Genomic DNA, 16729 nt, shown 5'->3' on the forward strand with positions numbered 1-16729 from the left:
AAAGTAAGAGACTGTTAAAACAAACCTTTTTCTAACCCATTTACTTCCTCTCTTGCTGCCTATAAGACTTCTCATGCATAAGCTCCTGATCTAAACTAAGCCACCAGGTAAAAGACAGACTTGCATTTATACAGATTCTTATAAAACCTCAGAATGTCCCAAAGTGCTTTACAGCCAATGTGGAACTTTTGATGTAATGTGGGAAATGTGGCAGCCAATTTGTGCGCAGGAAGGTTCCGCCAACAGCAATATGATAATGTCCAGGTAATTTTGTTTATTGGTATTGGGTTAAGGGATAAAAATTGATCAGAACGCCAGGGAGTCCATTTTCAACTAGTTTCTTAGTTTCTGATAACATCCATCTGAGTGGACTGATAGGGTAGGTTGCAGCTATAGAGTGGAGGCTAATCACTTCTCAACAAGGAACTATAATAGAGAAAGATAGATGGGCCTATTGCCTGGGCTGGTCACAGAATACTAGAGATAAACCCTGAGAGTTGGTCGACTACCAATCCTCTTGGTCAGGCACCATAAACAGAGATAAAATAAATTTGCCCAAACAGTTTTTAATTGTGGAGTAGCATAATGACTCACAGAGCACCAGGCTCCCTGTTGTACTTCAGCTTCAAAAGGTTCTTAGACTCAAGGAACCTACAGACAGGAGCCCCTCAAGAAACTCAGGGAGGACAGGCCAGCAAATATTCCATCACATGGGTGGGGCACAAAACAGGATTGAACCTCCAGTCATACTTGGATGGGGTTTCCTGGTGGGTGGTGGCAAATACCATATCTTCACCCCTTTTGTTTTGGGTTACAGTTTGTTAAAATGGTTACTGAGTTCAAAACTGTCAATTTGTACTCTTCACTGAACCCAACAACAAAGTTTGCATTTATGTAGTGCCTTTAATGCAGTAAAATATCTAAATATGCTTTACAGGAGTGTAATTAGACAAAAACTCACACTGAACCAAAGAGGGAGACCTTAGAACAGGTTGCCAAAAGCTTAGTCAAAGAGGTAGGGAGCGTATCAACAGGAGAAAGCTGAAGAGATAGAGAAATTTAGGGAGGAAGTTCCAGAGCTTAGCACCTGGACACGGTTGATAATATTGGAGTGAAGGAAGTGCGTGATGGACAAAAGGAGCACATAATTCTCAGAGGGTTGTAGGGCTTAATACAGAGATAGGAAGGGATGAGACTATGAACACGAGGATGAGAATTTTAAAAACAAATGTTTGGTGACTGAGAGCCAATGTCAGACAGCAAGCATAGAGGCAATTGGTCAATGGGAATTAGTGGGAGAACATAAGGTACTCAGAGATGGAATAATCATTAAGGCCTGGATTTTTGTGGAGTCAAGCTGAGTCAGGAGGCCTATAAAAATAGCAGGACCCAATTCTTGGACTACTACCTCCATTCTCATTTCCAGCAATTTTTGCTACTGCATGGTAAGGGTATGGTTAGCTTGTTCGCATGCAGCAATTATGCCCTTGCCAGCATTTCGAACACCCCTGCAATTTTGATAGAGTTGAGCCCATTCTGTGATAGATGTGGTTCATGATGCCTCAAAAGAATTGTGAACGACAGGGGAAACCTGGTCTTGAGCCAGGAACCAAAAAAGCCATTTAAAATTCCCACTGAAATTCCCCAAAGGGGGAATAGAATGCCCCTTACATTCTCATGAAGCTGTCAATTAATTTACAGCTATTCATGGTATCAATGACAAAAAGCTATTACTCACTTCACACCTCTTATTCATGTGTAAATAAACACACAGGCATTGAAAAAACTCTTCAAATACAGATCCAGTTATTACAAAGTAATAAAGATGTCAAACAAAGCTATTACTTCTCTGCAGGCTGTATCAACATTGCCTATAGGGCTGAGTAAATTACCTATTCTTGGAGCTCAGCCAAGCATTCATAATGAGGCCATCTGGAAAAAGCAGATATCTGACCATCTGTTCTAACTGCTTCTGTGGATACAGTTACAGAGGGCCTGACAGTCATGATTACAACTGGGACAACGTCCCAGTGAAGAAGTCAGGCCTTCTAGTCTGCCAGCCTCACCATCCATCTGCTTCCATTGTTACCTTGGGCCAGCCTCTGGAGGCCATGGGCCCGTCTCCACCCCACCCAAACATCACTAGAACAAAAATATGGTGGAAGAGGGCCTCCTTAATGGAGATGGGTTTGCGGAGTCGGGAACTTTCCTGACTCACATTTCCTGTCCCCTTCATGAAAATCCGGCCCCAAGGGTCAAAAATACAGATAATCAAGGTCAATACTGACATTATAATTGTTTGTTACTGGTACTAAAGGCAGCAAAACCCATGTTAGGTAACACCCAAAGTCACTACTAAGCCGATATAATTTAAGGTGACCTATGGTAAATATTACATCAATAATTAGTTTTCTTTTCGAATGCTGACCTATTTCATTATCTGTTACATAAACATTAGACTCTGTCACAGCAGTAGCTCTTTCTGCCAGTCTTGGGTTCAGTTAAGAGTTGAAACCTGCACTCTCTCCATCCAGCAATGGGGCATCGGAGGGTCCAACTGAAGCCATGGAGGTAGAACAGAACATTTTCACACTATACAGTGTTGAAGGAGTGAAGGCAGAATGGAGATACGAGACAAAGAGTTAGAGCAGCTCTTTTCAATGCACCAGAAATCAAATACACAATGCCAACTCAATGTTTTTATAACTAAACCAATATTTTTTAATATAGCCTGTTGTGGTTACTGTGAGAAATTAGCACTCAATGCAAAAAAGAGAGATTTCTAAGAAACTGTTTTGTTATGTGGTTGATTTGTTTGTGAAAATGCTTTGAGACACTGCAGGTGTGTACAACTGAAATGTTCCTATCCTCTCCTTAATTACAAATGTGCATATTTTTAACAATCTTTTTACATGCTGAAAAATGCCTTGTGCATTCCTGTCATACAGAACAATGAATGTACTCCAATTAAAAACAATTTAAAGTGCTGATCAGGGTGATTTACAGCAACTCAAGATGAAAACATTGTACGATCAGCTCTTTTCAGGCCATACAACATACTTGCCTGCTTAAATAAACACTTCTGACTGTTAGGGGGCTGCAGGCAGCTTCCTCCCAGCTCTGTGGGATAATGTAATTGCCAACAAGTGTCAAACAGTGTTCACAACCCACATCACAGATGCTCTATGAAATATAAGTGCATATGGTTATGGATTTCTCTTGGGTTCTGCTGTATTTAAATACTTGAGGTGGTGCTGGCAAAAGACTTCCATTGAATGGGAGTAGTCTTAAAAATACAAACGTGCATCCCTAAGAGAACGGTCATGGGGTTGTTAGTAAGTACAAGCGATATTCGACCAGCATCCTTCTTTCAGTCACAGTGGAACATTACATTTCTGTATGTAGAAGTCAAACAGATGGTCACACACTTCAGAGTGGAAGGGAATTGGGTGATTCAACTTTAAATGAGTATCACTGAGCTGATGATAGTACAGTTACAGCTCTGTGGTGCAGCAGTCCACAAGTCTTCCAAGATGTAAAATGATGTGTAAAAAATCTACATTTATAAGCCTTCTGCACATTCCTCAAAACATCTTCGTAACCAAGTAACAAGATACTCTATCCAAAGCTTTGCTTCATTGACTCCTAATTTCTCACAGAAACCACAACTGTCCATGCAAAATTTAACTGGCTTAGTTATAAAAATATTTGGTACACTGCACAATTTTGGTCTCCATACTTAAGTAGAATGTGGAGGTGGCACAACAAAGGTTCAATAGATTTGTCCCTAGGATGGGAGGGTTGTCCAATGATGAGAGGCTGAATAAACTGGACCTATACTCTCTGGAGTTCAGAAGAATGAGAGGTGATCTCATTGAAACATACAAGATTCTGATTGTATTGACACAGAGGTTGTTTCCCCTGGCTAGGGAATCTAGAACACGGGAGCACAGACCCAGGATAAGGGGCTGAACATTTAGGACTGAGTTGAGAAATTTTGTGACTCAAAGGGCTGTAAATCTTTTGAATTCTCCACCCCAGAAAATTGTGGATGCTCCATTGTTGAATATATTTAAGGCTGAGATAGACAGATCTTTGTTCTTTCAGGGAATCAAGGGATTTGGGGAACGGGTATGAAAGTGGAGTTGATGCTGAAGATCAGCCATGATCTTAATGAATGGGGAAAGCAGGCTTGACAGGCCATATGGTCTACTCCTGTTTCTGTTTCTTATTGAACTGTCATTGTGTGTTTAAGCTTAATTTTGTTGTAGAATTTTATAATTTATGATTAGAAATTTATGATTTAACAACTAGCTCAGTTTAATTTTCATGAAAATTACATATCCGTGGAATTTTTATAAAGTTGCTAAAGAGACAGAGGTGGGCCAAAGTATATACGAACAAACGTACATACAAAATACGAGCAGAAGTAGGCCATTCGGCCCCTTGAGCTTGGTCCGCCAATCAATAAGATCATGGCTGATCTGTTTGTGTTTTGAGTTCTGCATTCCCATCTACCCCCAATAACCTTGGATTCCCTTGCCTAACAAGAATCTATCTACCTCTGTCTTAAAAATATTCGGTGACCCCGCCTCTAATGCCTTCTGAGGCAGAGAGTTTAAAAGTCACACAACCCTCAGAAAAAATTTCTCCTCATCTCTATCCTATAAGGGTGGCCCTTCATGTTAAAACATTGCCCCCTAGTTCTGGACTCACCCGCAAAAGGAAACATCCTTTCCACATCCACCTTGTCAAGACCATTCAGGATCTTATATAGTTCAATCAAGTCACCCCTCACTCTTCTAAGCTCCAGTGGAAACAAGCCCAGCCTGTCCAACCTATAAGGCAATCTGCTCATTCCAGGTATCAATCTAGTAAACCTCCTCTGAACCACCAACAGTGCACTTACATCCTTTCTTAAATAAGGAGACCAAAACTGCACACAGTATTCGAGATGTGGTCTCACCAATGCCCTTTATAACTGAAGCATAACATCCTTACTTTTATGTTCAATTACTTTCGTAATAAAGGATAGCATTCCATTAGCCTTCTTGATTACTTGCTGTACCTGCTTACTAAGTTTTTGTGACTCATGCACAAGAACACCTAGATCCCTCTGCACCTCGGAATTCTGCAGTCATTTTCCATCTAAGTAATACTCTTTTTTATTCTTCCTGCCAAAGTGAACAACTTCATTTTCAACTTCAATATTATACTTCATCTGCCAGATTTTTGCCCACTCACTCAACTTACCCATGTCCGTCTGCAAACTCCTTATGTCTTCTTCACAACATTCTTTCCTACCTGTCTTTATGTCATCTGCACATTTAGCTACTATGCCTACCCTCCCCTCATCTAAGTCATTGATGTAAATTGTAACAAGTTGATGCCCCAGCACAGACCCCTGCGGGACTCTACTAGCCGCATCCTGCCAATCAAACAAAGATCCATTTATGCGTACTCTCCATTTTCTGCCAGCCAGCCAATCCTCTATCCAGGCTAATATGTTACCTCCTACACCATAAGCTTTTATTTTCTGCAACAACCTTTGACGTGGCACTTTATCAAATGCCTTCTGGAAATCCAAGTACAGTATGCCTACAGGCTCCACTTTATCCACAGCACATGTTACTCCTTCAAAGAACTCTAATAAATTGGTTACACATGATTTCCCTTTCACAAAACCATGCTGACTGACTCTTCCCGATTACCTTGTGTTTTTCTAAGTGCCTAGCTACAACCTTTTTAATGATCGACTCTAAACCTTCCCCACAACAGGTGTCAAGCTAACTGGCCTATAATTTCCTGTTTTCTGCCTCCCTCCCTTCTTGAATAAAGAGGTTATATCTGCTACTTTCCAGTCTGATGAAACCTTTCCAGAACCTAGGGAATTATGGAAAATTAACACCACCACATCTATTACCTCAGTAGCCATCATTTTTAAGCCCCTAGGATGAAGTCCATCTGGACCCGGAGAATTGTCAGCCCGCGGCGCCATCAGTTTGCTCAGTACTGCTTCCCTAGTGACTGTAATTTCACCAAGTTCCTGTCTCCCTTCCACCTTCTGATTTACAGCAATTGCTGGAATGTTTTTTGTATCCTTTATAGTGAAGACAGAAGCAAAATATTTGTTCATTTCGTCTACCATTTCCTTATTGTCTACTATAAAATCCCCATTGCCACTCTCTAGAGGACCACACTCATTTTACTTACTTTTTTTCCTGTTTAAATACCTGTAGAAACTCTTGCTATCCATTTTTACATTTCTAGCTAGCTTCCCCTCATACTCTAATTTCTTTCTCCTGATTAACATTTTAGTCATTCTCTGCCGTTCTTTATATTCTGACTAATCATCTGACCTGCCACTTATCTTTGTGCAGTTATAAGTTATATAAGTTTGATGCTTTCTCTAACTGGTTTAGTTAACCATGGATGGTGGGTCCTCCCCTTAGAATTTTTCTTTATAGTAGGAATATACTTATTCTGAGTATTCTGAAAAATCCCTTAAATGTATGCCATTGCTTCTCTATTGATCTATCCCCTATAAAGACTAATTTGAAGACTCTATCCACTGAGTTGTCAATAATAGATGACTGTGGCCAATTACACACATGCTCCTTTTCCGTTGGTCTCGGAATCAGCTGTCAATCAGAGACACTATCCTCAGGGTAATGGCCTAACTGTTGATTTGTAACTGGGAGGGCTCTTTGTGCAGAACAACATTATAAACAACAAGGTCACGCAATGGTATAACGAACAATGAGGCCATCTTTAATAATATCACATGATATTTTGAACTGTAAATAATGGCTCCTTGAGATGTAATTTAACACTTCAAACTCGCACCTATCCCCTAACCTAGTATCCCAGTTAACTTAAGCTAGCTCAGCTTTCATGCCCACATAGTTGACCTTACTTAAGTTTAAAACACTAGTCTTAGACCCACTCTTTTCCCTTTCATACTGGATGTAAAATTCAATCATATTGTGGTCACTGCTACCTAGGGATGCCTTTACTCTGAGAACATTAATTATTCCTATCACGTTACACAATGTCAAGTAAATACAACTTTCTCCATGATTGGTTCCAGAGCATGCTGTGCTGCTCTAAAAAAACTCTCTCGAAAACATTCTATTAACTCCTCATCCAGGCTACCACTGCCAATCTGATTTTTCCAGCTTATACATAGATTAAAGTCACCCGTGATTATTGCCGTCCCTATATCACAAGCACCCAATATTTCTTCTTGTATACTTTGTTCTACATTGTGGTTACTATTAGGGGGCCTGTAGACCATTCCCACTAGTGATTTCTTTCCTCTACTATTCCTCATATTCACTCAAACCAATTCTACATCATGATCTCCTAAACCAAGGTCATCTCTAACTATTACACACTTGTCATCCTTGATTAACAGTGCTATCCCTCCACCTTTACCCAGCTTCCTATTCTTCTTGATGGTCATATAACCCTCAATATTCAGGACCCAATCCTTGTCATTCTGCAGTTAGGTCTCTGTAATGGCTATCAGATCATATTTATTTACTTCAATGCGCACTATTAATTTGTTTACTTTGTTGTGAATGTTACGCGCATTCAGATACAGAACCTTTAGTTTTGACTTTTTGTTATCTTTGTGACATCTAGTCTTGATTCATGATGCATTCTTAGGTTTTTTCCTCTCTTACTTGTCTCTACTGTTTGATATACCACGTCTTTCCACAATTGAACCCTTGCTCCATTATTTGGTTTAAAACCCTCTCTAATTCCCTAGTTATGTGGTTTACAAGAACACTGGTCCCAGCCCAGTTCAGGTGTAGACCGTCCCAATGGTACAGCTCTCACTTTTCCAAGTATTGGTGCCAGTGCCCCACAAACTGGAACTCACTTCTCCCACACCAGTTTTTGAGCCATGTGTTAATTTCTCTAATTTTATGTATCCTATAGCAATTCACACGGGGCTCAGGTAATAATCCAGAGATTATGACCTTTGAGGTTCTGCTTTTCAATTTAGTACTAGCTCCTCATACTCTCTATGCAGAACCTCTTTCCTAGTTCTACCTATGTCATTGGTACCCACATGGACCATGACAACTGGATCCTCCCCCTCCCACTGCAAGTTCCTCTCCAGCCCCATGTAGATGTCCTGAACCCTGGCACCAGGCAGCCAACACAGCTGCCTGGACTCTCGCTCTTTGCTACATAGAACAGTGTCCATCCCCCTCACTATACTGTCCCCTACTACCCCTACATTCCTTTTTGTTCCCCTGGCTTGAATGGTTTCCTGTACCACGTGCCATGGTCAGTTTGCTCATCCACCCTGCAGTCCTGTTCTCATCCAGACAAACTGAGAGAACCTCAAACCTATTGAACAATTGTAGAGGCTCACACTCCTGCACTCCTGCCCTCTGGGTCCCCTCACCTGCCTCATTCCTGTCCCTGACCACTGACCAAATGAGAAGACCCTATCCTAAGGGGTGTGACTGCCTCCTGGTACAAAACATCCAGGTAACTTTCCCCCTCCCTGATGTGTCACAGAGTCTGCAGCTCAGCCTCCAGCTCAATAACTCTGAGCCGAAGTTCTTCAAGCTGCAAGCACTTACTGCATACATGTTTGCCCTGGATCATAATGCTATCCAGGTGCTCCCACATGCTGCAGCCTTGACACATCACCTGTGCTGCCATCCTTAACGTGTTTTAAGTAATTACTTAATTATATTATTCACATTTTTGTGTTGCTTTTTAATATACTTTATTAACTTTACCACCAATTTGTATACTATTTTAAACCTTAGGAATAGGATAGACCTTAACCACTCAAGATACTCACCAAACAGCTAACTCTTTTCCCTGTAGCAGAGTAAGAACCAATTCCTACAGGGTCAGAAAGATAGAAAAAGGAAACAAACACCTCCTCCTCCCTTCACCTCAGCTGCACTTTGTTTTCCTTAGCTGCAAGTGTTATGTATATTGATGAATAAAGCATTCTGAATATTGATGAACGAAACAACTGAATACAGTTGAAGTGGAAGCACAAATTGCTATGGAGATGAAGTGATATCTCAGCAGTAACAGACTTAGGATAGGGCAGGGCAGAGTAGGGCAGGGCAGGTGAGCTAAACAGCTGGTACAAAGAAAATTAGAAAAATGGAGTAGGAAACAGGTGGTGTTCCAGATTTAATCAAAGAATCCCTTTCAGCACTAAAATGATATACATGAGATAGTGGAAAAGTGCTATATCTATTTGGCTAGTTAGGGACTAAGAAGGGAACTGTTAGTCCTTTGGAAGTTCATTATAGACCACAGAACATTGGAAAGGAAAGACAGAGAGAAAGAAAGAGAGAGAGACAAGTTAGAGAAAAATACAGAACAGTGGCAATCCAGATGGGTGGCTTTATTTATCCAAAGAGCGGGGGAAATCCAACATAAGTAGCAAAGTAAGAGAAGGGTATTTACAATGTGTCCATGATTATTTTTTGGTTTAGGTGCTTATAATATAAGAGGGAAGAGGCAGCAACAGATCTAGTCCCAAGCAGTGAAGTGGAACAGATAGAGATAGGGAAACATCTGAGAAACAGTGAGCATAGGTTTCAATTTAAAAATAAATGAAGAGAGGGAACAAAGATAAATCATCACTGACTGGGAAGGGGTAAAAAAACACCAAATTTCAATGTGATTCCAAGAGAACTGGTCCACTAACTGGAAAGGGAAAACAAATGGTGCATTAGACTCTGGATAAATTGGGCAACTTTCAAACAGATGATTAGAGTACAAGCCAGATTTATTGCCATAGAAAATAAAGGGTGTGTCGGAAAAAAAAAAGAGTTCCTTGCATGGCTGGAGCAAATAAAATTAAATTTAAAAATTGATTTGATGAAGCTAGGATTAATGATGCAAAAGAAAAAGCAGCAGAGTACAGAAAATACAGAAAGGAAGTGAAGGCTTAGAAAGGTCAAGAGGGTCTATGGAGAAAGACTAGCCAGTAATTAAAAAAACTTTTCTAAACACATGAAAAGTAGAATAAAGGAACGGACTAATTAAATGTAAAAGAAATTCTTGTTCTGGAGGATCAGGGAAATGGCAGAAAGACTAAACAGGCATTTGACGTCAGATTTTACAGGAGAGTGTGAAGTTGGAATAAAAGAGCATAGGAGGAGGAGGAGGAGGTCAATGACAAGATAGGATAACTACAGAGGGGGAAGTAATACTGAAAATGTTGGTGGAATTCTACTTCCTTCACAGAAAATAAAAAAATAAAAACACCAAAATTAAAGTTTAAAGACAGTTTAGTGATAACTTCTTGTAATTTTAAAAACATTAACTAAAACATTAACCAAATCATAAACCAACATTCAGTCCCACTGGCACAGAATAAAACAGTAAATTTGAATGGATTGACCTTCTTCAGCAAAATACTTCACCTAAACTGGATAAAATGAAACTCAAGGAAGGAATGCTGCTTTCTTCTCACCATTATTCTGCAGCTCCAGAACTAGTGCATGAGTATCAAAACATATCCTCCTCTGCTCCTGGGACAATAGTTCAACTTTTCTAACATCATAAGTGCGCAACAGGTTAGCAGCTAAAAAACCTGCAATCAAAATAGATCAGCTTCATGTGACTTTGGTTCATCCCATGTTCAACAAAACAGTGTCCAGAAATATCTAAAACATGTAAATCAGAATTTATTTTTAAACAAAAGCCTTATATGACTTACTTCTGTTTTATGATATGGCAGTATTGGTTACTTAAGGGAAAGAGCCTACAGCAGGTACGTTTTGTTTGAGATACTTTCATTGCATATCGAAAATAAAACATAGCCATAAAAAGATTCACTACATTTAAAAAAAAGATTATATTACTAAAAAATAAATAGCCCAAAGTTGACCTTTCCCACCTTCCGTCCATTCCAAGGAACAGGGAGTTATTCCAATGATTTTCCAAGGATTCAAAACTTTGCACAAGCCTTTACAGCTGAATGACACTGGGAGCATCTGCTAATGACAATGTATTCTGCAAGTTCAGCTGGTCATGTGACAATGAGACAACATAACATCAGTTCTCAGTTCAAAACCTTGAACGCAGCCGCTCTGACAAGCAAAATGAGCGACATAACTGCATAGCTACCTGCAGACAGGGAGGCAGCAAAGCAGATTTTTGTGGGTAAAAGTCACATCCTTTCTATAAATAAATATACATTTTTTGATTTTTATTGGATGTTATGTATGTTATGAATTGATTATACATATGTATAATAGATTTTTAAGACACTGAACATTTAGATGTACAATTAGCGTGAGTGCGTAGCCTCTCATAGTTAGGACCCGGCAATGGGGAGGTATCCACTGCAGTTTATTGCTCTGTGTTAATTAGAGTTGAGGACAGTGGGGTCCTGATCGTTGGGGATGATGTTGGTTGAGATCGGTGGAGGAGGCTCTTACCCAGTCTAATTAATGTTTTCATAGCTATATTTTTGCAATGGACAATGGGAAATAATTTGAACAAGTACTCCCTCTGAGTTTTCTTTCTGCTATTACCTTCAATTAACTTCTATGATTTTCAAAACAAGTATCACGACTCTCAGCTATGATCTCATTCCCTGAACCCTGCTCGAATTTGGACCGGGCAAAATACCTACCTAATAGGACTGGAAGGAAACATGTCCAAAGGTTACCTGAGTGATTGAGAGGTTCACTAAGAACCTGTCAACCCCATTTACATACATTGCATGGGGTATGGGACAAACTTTTTGAATTCCATTCAGCACAACAACGAAAATAAACTTGACAGCGTCTTGACAGCTTAGATCAACCTCCTGCATATATATTTTTAAAATTTTAAAGTCACACTCACCACGTTTTGACAGCGCTCCTGGGCTTCGGGCTAAAGTATGCTGCAGGACGCTAAGTCGGAAGTTGTAAGTTTGTAACAAAGTCTTACAATGCTGAATCCGTTTCATGTCTTTCCTTTCCCTCACTTACTACTCAGTCTTTACTAGCTGTTCCTACTGAACAGTAATAGAATGAGCCAGTAAACTGCGGCTGCTACTGCAATCTTAATAGATAATAAAAGCTTATTTAACAAAACTACACTGCCCTGTTTGTCCTTGATGTCATTTCCACTCATGAAACTACAAGCCTCGCGATCTCTTCGAGAAATTCTTCGAGCTCAGGTTAGCATCACCCTGTGGGCTGGAGTGATATTACACTCCTGCCTGGCAGAAGACAGGAATTGCAGTGTTTTCTATAATTGGATTTTTAGTCCCCTCCCCTGTTTTGACTTTTGCTGGGATGTGGTTTTACTAGTTGCTCATGTGTGAGCTGAAACAACAATGCCAGGGTTCTCCAAGAGTCCTCCCAGCAGACTGCGATTTTACTCCCACCCATTCATCCTAAGGTGTGGAAAATGTGGGGCTGGCAAACAGACCAGAGGAAAATCTCAGCCTTAATGCTGTGTGACAGATTGATAGGCCCCTCACAACTCGGCTCTGTCCTAACCTCCCTCATCATGAGATGCGATTTTCTAATAGGGATCGTTACTAGAAATTAGAGCCAGAAAACAAAATTGCATTGTCCCCTCTCTACCAGGGACAGCAAGTTCAGTTGTTGCCGAGCACCTTCTCACATCCTCAGGAGAGATCAAGGTGCCTCACCGCAATTAAAACCTTTATGTGGTTAAACAGAGCTTCTACAAACAATAAATTGGATGATGGCCAGTTAAATTACATTTGGTGGTGATTGATGGATGAATGGTGGCTGTAGGACCCTCTGCTGAGAGGGTCCTATAGCTACCAAGCAAATGGGGTCTCATTTTAACGTAGTCTAAACAGAGGCGTCTTCGATAATGCAGGACTTCCTTTTTACTGCATTGGATTATTTTCCCTTTTCTTAAATTAATTCTCGAGACGTGGGTATTGCTGGCAAGACCATCATTTATTGTCCACCCTAATAGCCCTTGAAAGGGTGAACTGTCTTCTTGAACCGCTGCAGTCTATGTGGTGAATGCACACCCACAGTGCTGTCAGGAATGGAGTTCTAGGATTTTGAAACAATGACAGTGATGACAATATATTTCCAAGTCAGGATGTTGTGTGATTTGGGGGGAAACTTGCAGATGGTGTGTCCCATGTGCCCACTGCCCTTCACCTTTTAGGTGGTAGAGGTCGTGTGTTTGGAAGGTGCTGTTGAAGGAGGCTTGGCGAGTAGCTGCAGTGGATCTTGCAGATTATATACACTACAGCCATGGTACTCCACTGTTGGAGGAAGTGAATAGTTGAGGTAGCGGATGGACCAAGCTAGCAGGCTGTTTGTCCTGGATGGTGTCGAGCTTCTTGTGTGTTTTTGGAGCTACACTCATCCAGGCAAGTGGAGAATATTCCATCACACTCCTGAATTTGATCTGTTGGATGGTGGACAGATTTTGGGGAGCCAGGAGGCGAGTTACTCATGGTAGAATACCCAGTTGCTGACTTGCTCTTATAGCCGCAGTGCTTATATGGCTGACTAAGTTTAGTTTCGACCATTGGTGATTCCCAGGATGCTAATGGTGGAGGATTCGACAATGGCAATGCTCTTGAATGTCAAGGGGAGATGTTTAGATTCTTGCTTATTGGAAATGGCCATTGTCTGACATTTGTGTGGAGTGAATGCTACTTTCCACTTGTTAGCCCAAGCCTGAATGTTGTTCATGCCTTGCTGCAGGCTGCTTCAGTGACTGAGGAGTCTTGAATGGTAAAATCAAAATACTGCAGATGCTGGAAATCTGAAATAAAAACAAAAAATGCTGGAAAAACCCAGCGGGTCTGGTAGCATCTGTGGAGAGAGAAATTGAGTTAACGTTTCAAGTCCATATGCCCCTTCTTCAGAGCTAAATAGAAGTATAAATTTGATGGATTTTATACTGTTTAAGAGGGGGTGGAGCATGTGGAGCAAAATAGGTCAGGGAAAAATGGGAGCTCAGGAGAGACTGATAAAGATATCATGGACACAAGACCAAGGGAGTGTTAATGGTGATATTAAAGACTAAAGAGGATGCTGATAGTGGCATAAAGGTAAGATAGCTGAATGTATGGAATGGTATTGAACGCAATGCAAACATCATTGAACATCTCCATTTCTCATCTTATGTTGGAGGGAAGGTCAATGATGAAGCAGTTGAAGATGTTTAGGCTTTGAACACTGTCCTGAGGAACTCCTGCAGTCATTTCCTTGGGCTGAGATGATTGGTGCCCAAAAACCATGAAGGTTTTCCTATGTGCTGGGAATCACTCCCCAAAAGTGTGATGGAATATTCTCCAGTTGCCTGGATGAGTGTAGCTCCAACAACACTCAAGAAGCTTGACACCAACCAGGACAAAGCAGCCTGCTTGATTGGCACCCTCTCCACAAATATTCACTCCCTTCGCCACCGACACACAGGTGCAGCAGTGTGTACCATCTCCAAGATGCACTGCAGAAACTGACCAAGGCTCCTTAGACAGCATCTTCCAAACCCACGACCACTACCATTCAGGGGGACAAGGGCAGCAGCTGCATAGGAACACCATCACCTGCAAGTTCCCCTCCAAGCCACTCAGCATCCTGACTTGGAACTATATTGCCGTTCTTCACTGTCGCTGGGTCAAAATCTTGGAACTCCCTCCCTAACAGCACTGTGGGTGTACCTACACCACATGGACTGCAGTGGTTCAAGAAGGCAGCTCACCACCGCTTTCTCAGGGGCAATTAGGGATGGGCAATAAATGCTGGCCGAGCCAGCGACGCCCACCTCCCATGAATGAATAATTAAAATGTTCAGCCAGTGGAGAGTTTTGATTCCTATTGGTGTCAATTTTACTAGGGCTCCTTGATGCCATACATTCAACTCTTCAGTCCATGTTTAGGCGAAGGTTGTAATGAGGTCTGGAGCTGAGTGGCCCTAACAGAACTCAAACTGAGCATTGGTGAGCAGATTATTGGTGAATAAGTGCCACTTGATAGCACTGCCAACAGCTCCTTCCATCAACTTGTTGCTGAATAAGAGCACATTGATGAGGTGGTAATTGGGTGGATTAGATTTGTTCTGCTTTCTGTGCACAGGACACACCTGGGCAATTTTCAGTAAAGATGATGTGCTTTAAATTTGGAGGATGGATTAATGATTTAAAGGGGAGAGTGCTACCATTCTAAGTCACATTTGTACTCACTGTAGCTAACATCAACAAACTTACCACAGCTAGAAATTACCCGAGGCCTTGCTGGAGCTGTATGGCTTAGCACCAGAGGTAGCATAATTACTAAGATAAAAGCAAAAAACTGCAGATGCTGTAAATCCAAAACATAAACAAAAGTACCTGGAAAAGCTCAGCAGGTCTGACAGCATCTGCGGAGAGGAATACAGTTAACGTTTCGAGTCTGAGTGACTCTTCATCAGAATGTTGTGATGAAGAGTCATTCGGGCTCGAAACGTTAACTGTATTCCTCTCCGCAGATGCTATCAGACCTGCTGAGTTTTTCCAGGTATTTTTGTTTTTGTGTAGCATAATTACTGATTGAATCATTGAGGGGACCAGGTCTGAATTTGAATCATTGAGGGGACCAGGTCTGAATTTTCTCACAGACTGAAAGCTCACTATCTTTGTGAAAATGGCTCTGGAGGCCCAGATCCAGAAGCCCTGCCACCCAACTTGGCCCTCACTATTTTTGCGGGCGGGGACGGGAAAGGGGACATATCGAAGTCAACACATCTGTGGTTCATGGAGGCAGCTGCATATGTTAAAGTGCAACTGCCTTTAGCCTGATTTGATTTTTGCAAGGAGGGAGTGGGAAATACAATGTGTGTACATTAGACCTGGTGGAAGAAGGTCTAAACTTATTGGAGTTCTTTGGAGAGGTGGGGTACCCTTTTGGAGAGGTACCCTTTTGGATATGGTCCCAGGACATCTTTGGGAGAGAGCAGGTGTCCTTCGGGAGAGGTCAGGTGTTTTTTGGGAGAGGTTACATTCCCTTTGGGATTGTTAAAAGTGGACACGAATAGGCATAAAAAGTGGATAAACTCATTGGAACGGTTCAGCTCATTGGAACTGTCAAAAGGGGTTGTGAAAGGGAGCTGTCAAAAGGAACTGTCTCCTTCCCTTTAAATAATTGAAAAAGCCGCCTGCAATTTGAATTGAAAAAAATCAATGCTTGCTATTTTTATCTGTCTGCTGACACAAGCCTGAGGGATAACATTACACGATTAGTGCTACATGACTGATTTCACAACCTATCATTATCACAGCGGGATGCCTGTCAGTTCACATTTTGATTGACAGCTCCAAGTGCTTATAAAGTCTTTGAAGTGGGACTGTGAATACAAATGCTAGTTCTTATAAGGGATTAAAGAAAGTTAAACATAGTGAATGGGTTTTTTTATATCAATGAGAGTGTTTCCTTAAAATAGTTAATTCATCAATAGATGCTTAAGAACATTATTTAATCTCAGCATGGGTCCTGAGGTCTTCCCATGGTCGATACTGGGTGAGTTGGCATTGAGAGTGTAAGGTCAAAGTGCGGTGCTTGGGCGGCATGAGTTGGCATGAAATGGTACTAAGTTGGAAAGGGCCTATAAAGGGCCATTGGGTGGGCGAAGGGGCATAGTGTAGCATAGGGGCTATAAAGGGCTATGAGAATTTGGTGGAGGGGTAAAGGTTGACATGGAAGGTGTCAGGGGCGATGGGGGCGTGAGTGAGGGGCATGAGGTGGCATGGGTA

At 41.3% G+C, this 16729-nt stretch overlaps 1 protein-coding gene across 3 annotated transcripts in view; it reads right to left on the reverse strand.

Moving 5' to 3' along the window:
• The window catches only part of ccdc90b (coiled-coil domain containing 90B), a 34820-nt gene extending 22658 nt beyond the window's left edge, over positions 1-12162 (reverse strand). For all 3 annotated transcript variants that reach the window (XM_078545707.1, XM_078545704.1, XM_078545706.1), the window contains exons 1-2: positions 11854-12162; positions 10472-10591 (exon numbers count right to left, since the gene is read on the reverse strand). In XM_078545707.1, the coding sequence (XP_078401833.1) occupies positions 10472-10591; positions 11854-11959 (226 nt within the window). In that variant the 5' untranslated portion in view covers positions 11960-12162. The remainder of the gene's footprint in view (positions 1-10471; positions 10592-11853) is intronic.
• Between the last annotated feature and the right edge of the window lie 4567 nt (positions 12163-16729).

This window comes from Cetorhinus maximus, chromosome 7 (genome assembly GCF_964194155.1).
Source record: "Cetorhinus maximus chromosome 7, sCetMax3.hap1.1, whole genome shotgun sequence".
NCBI classification, from domain to species: Eukaryota; Metazoa; Chordata; class Chondrichthyes; order Lamniformes; family Cetorhinidae; genus Cetorhinus; species Cetorhinus maximus.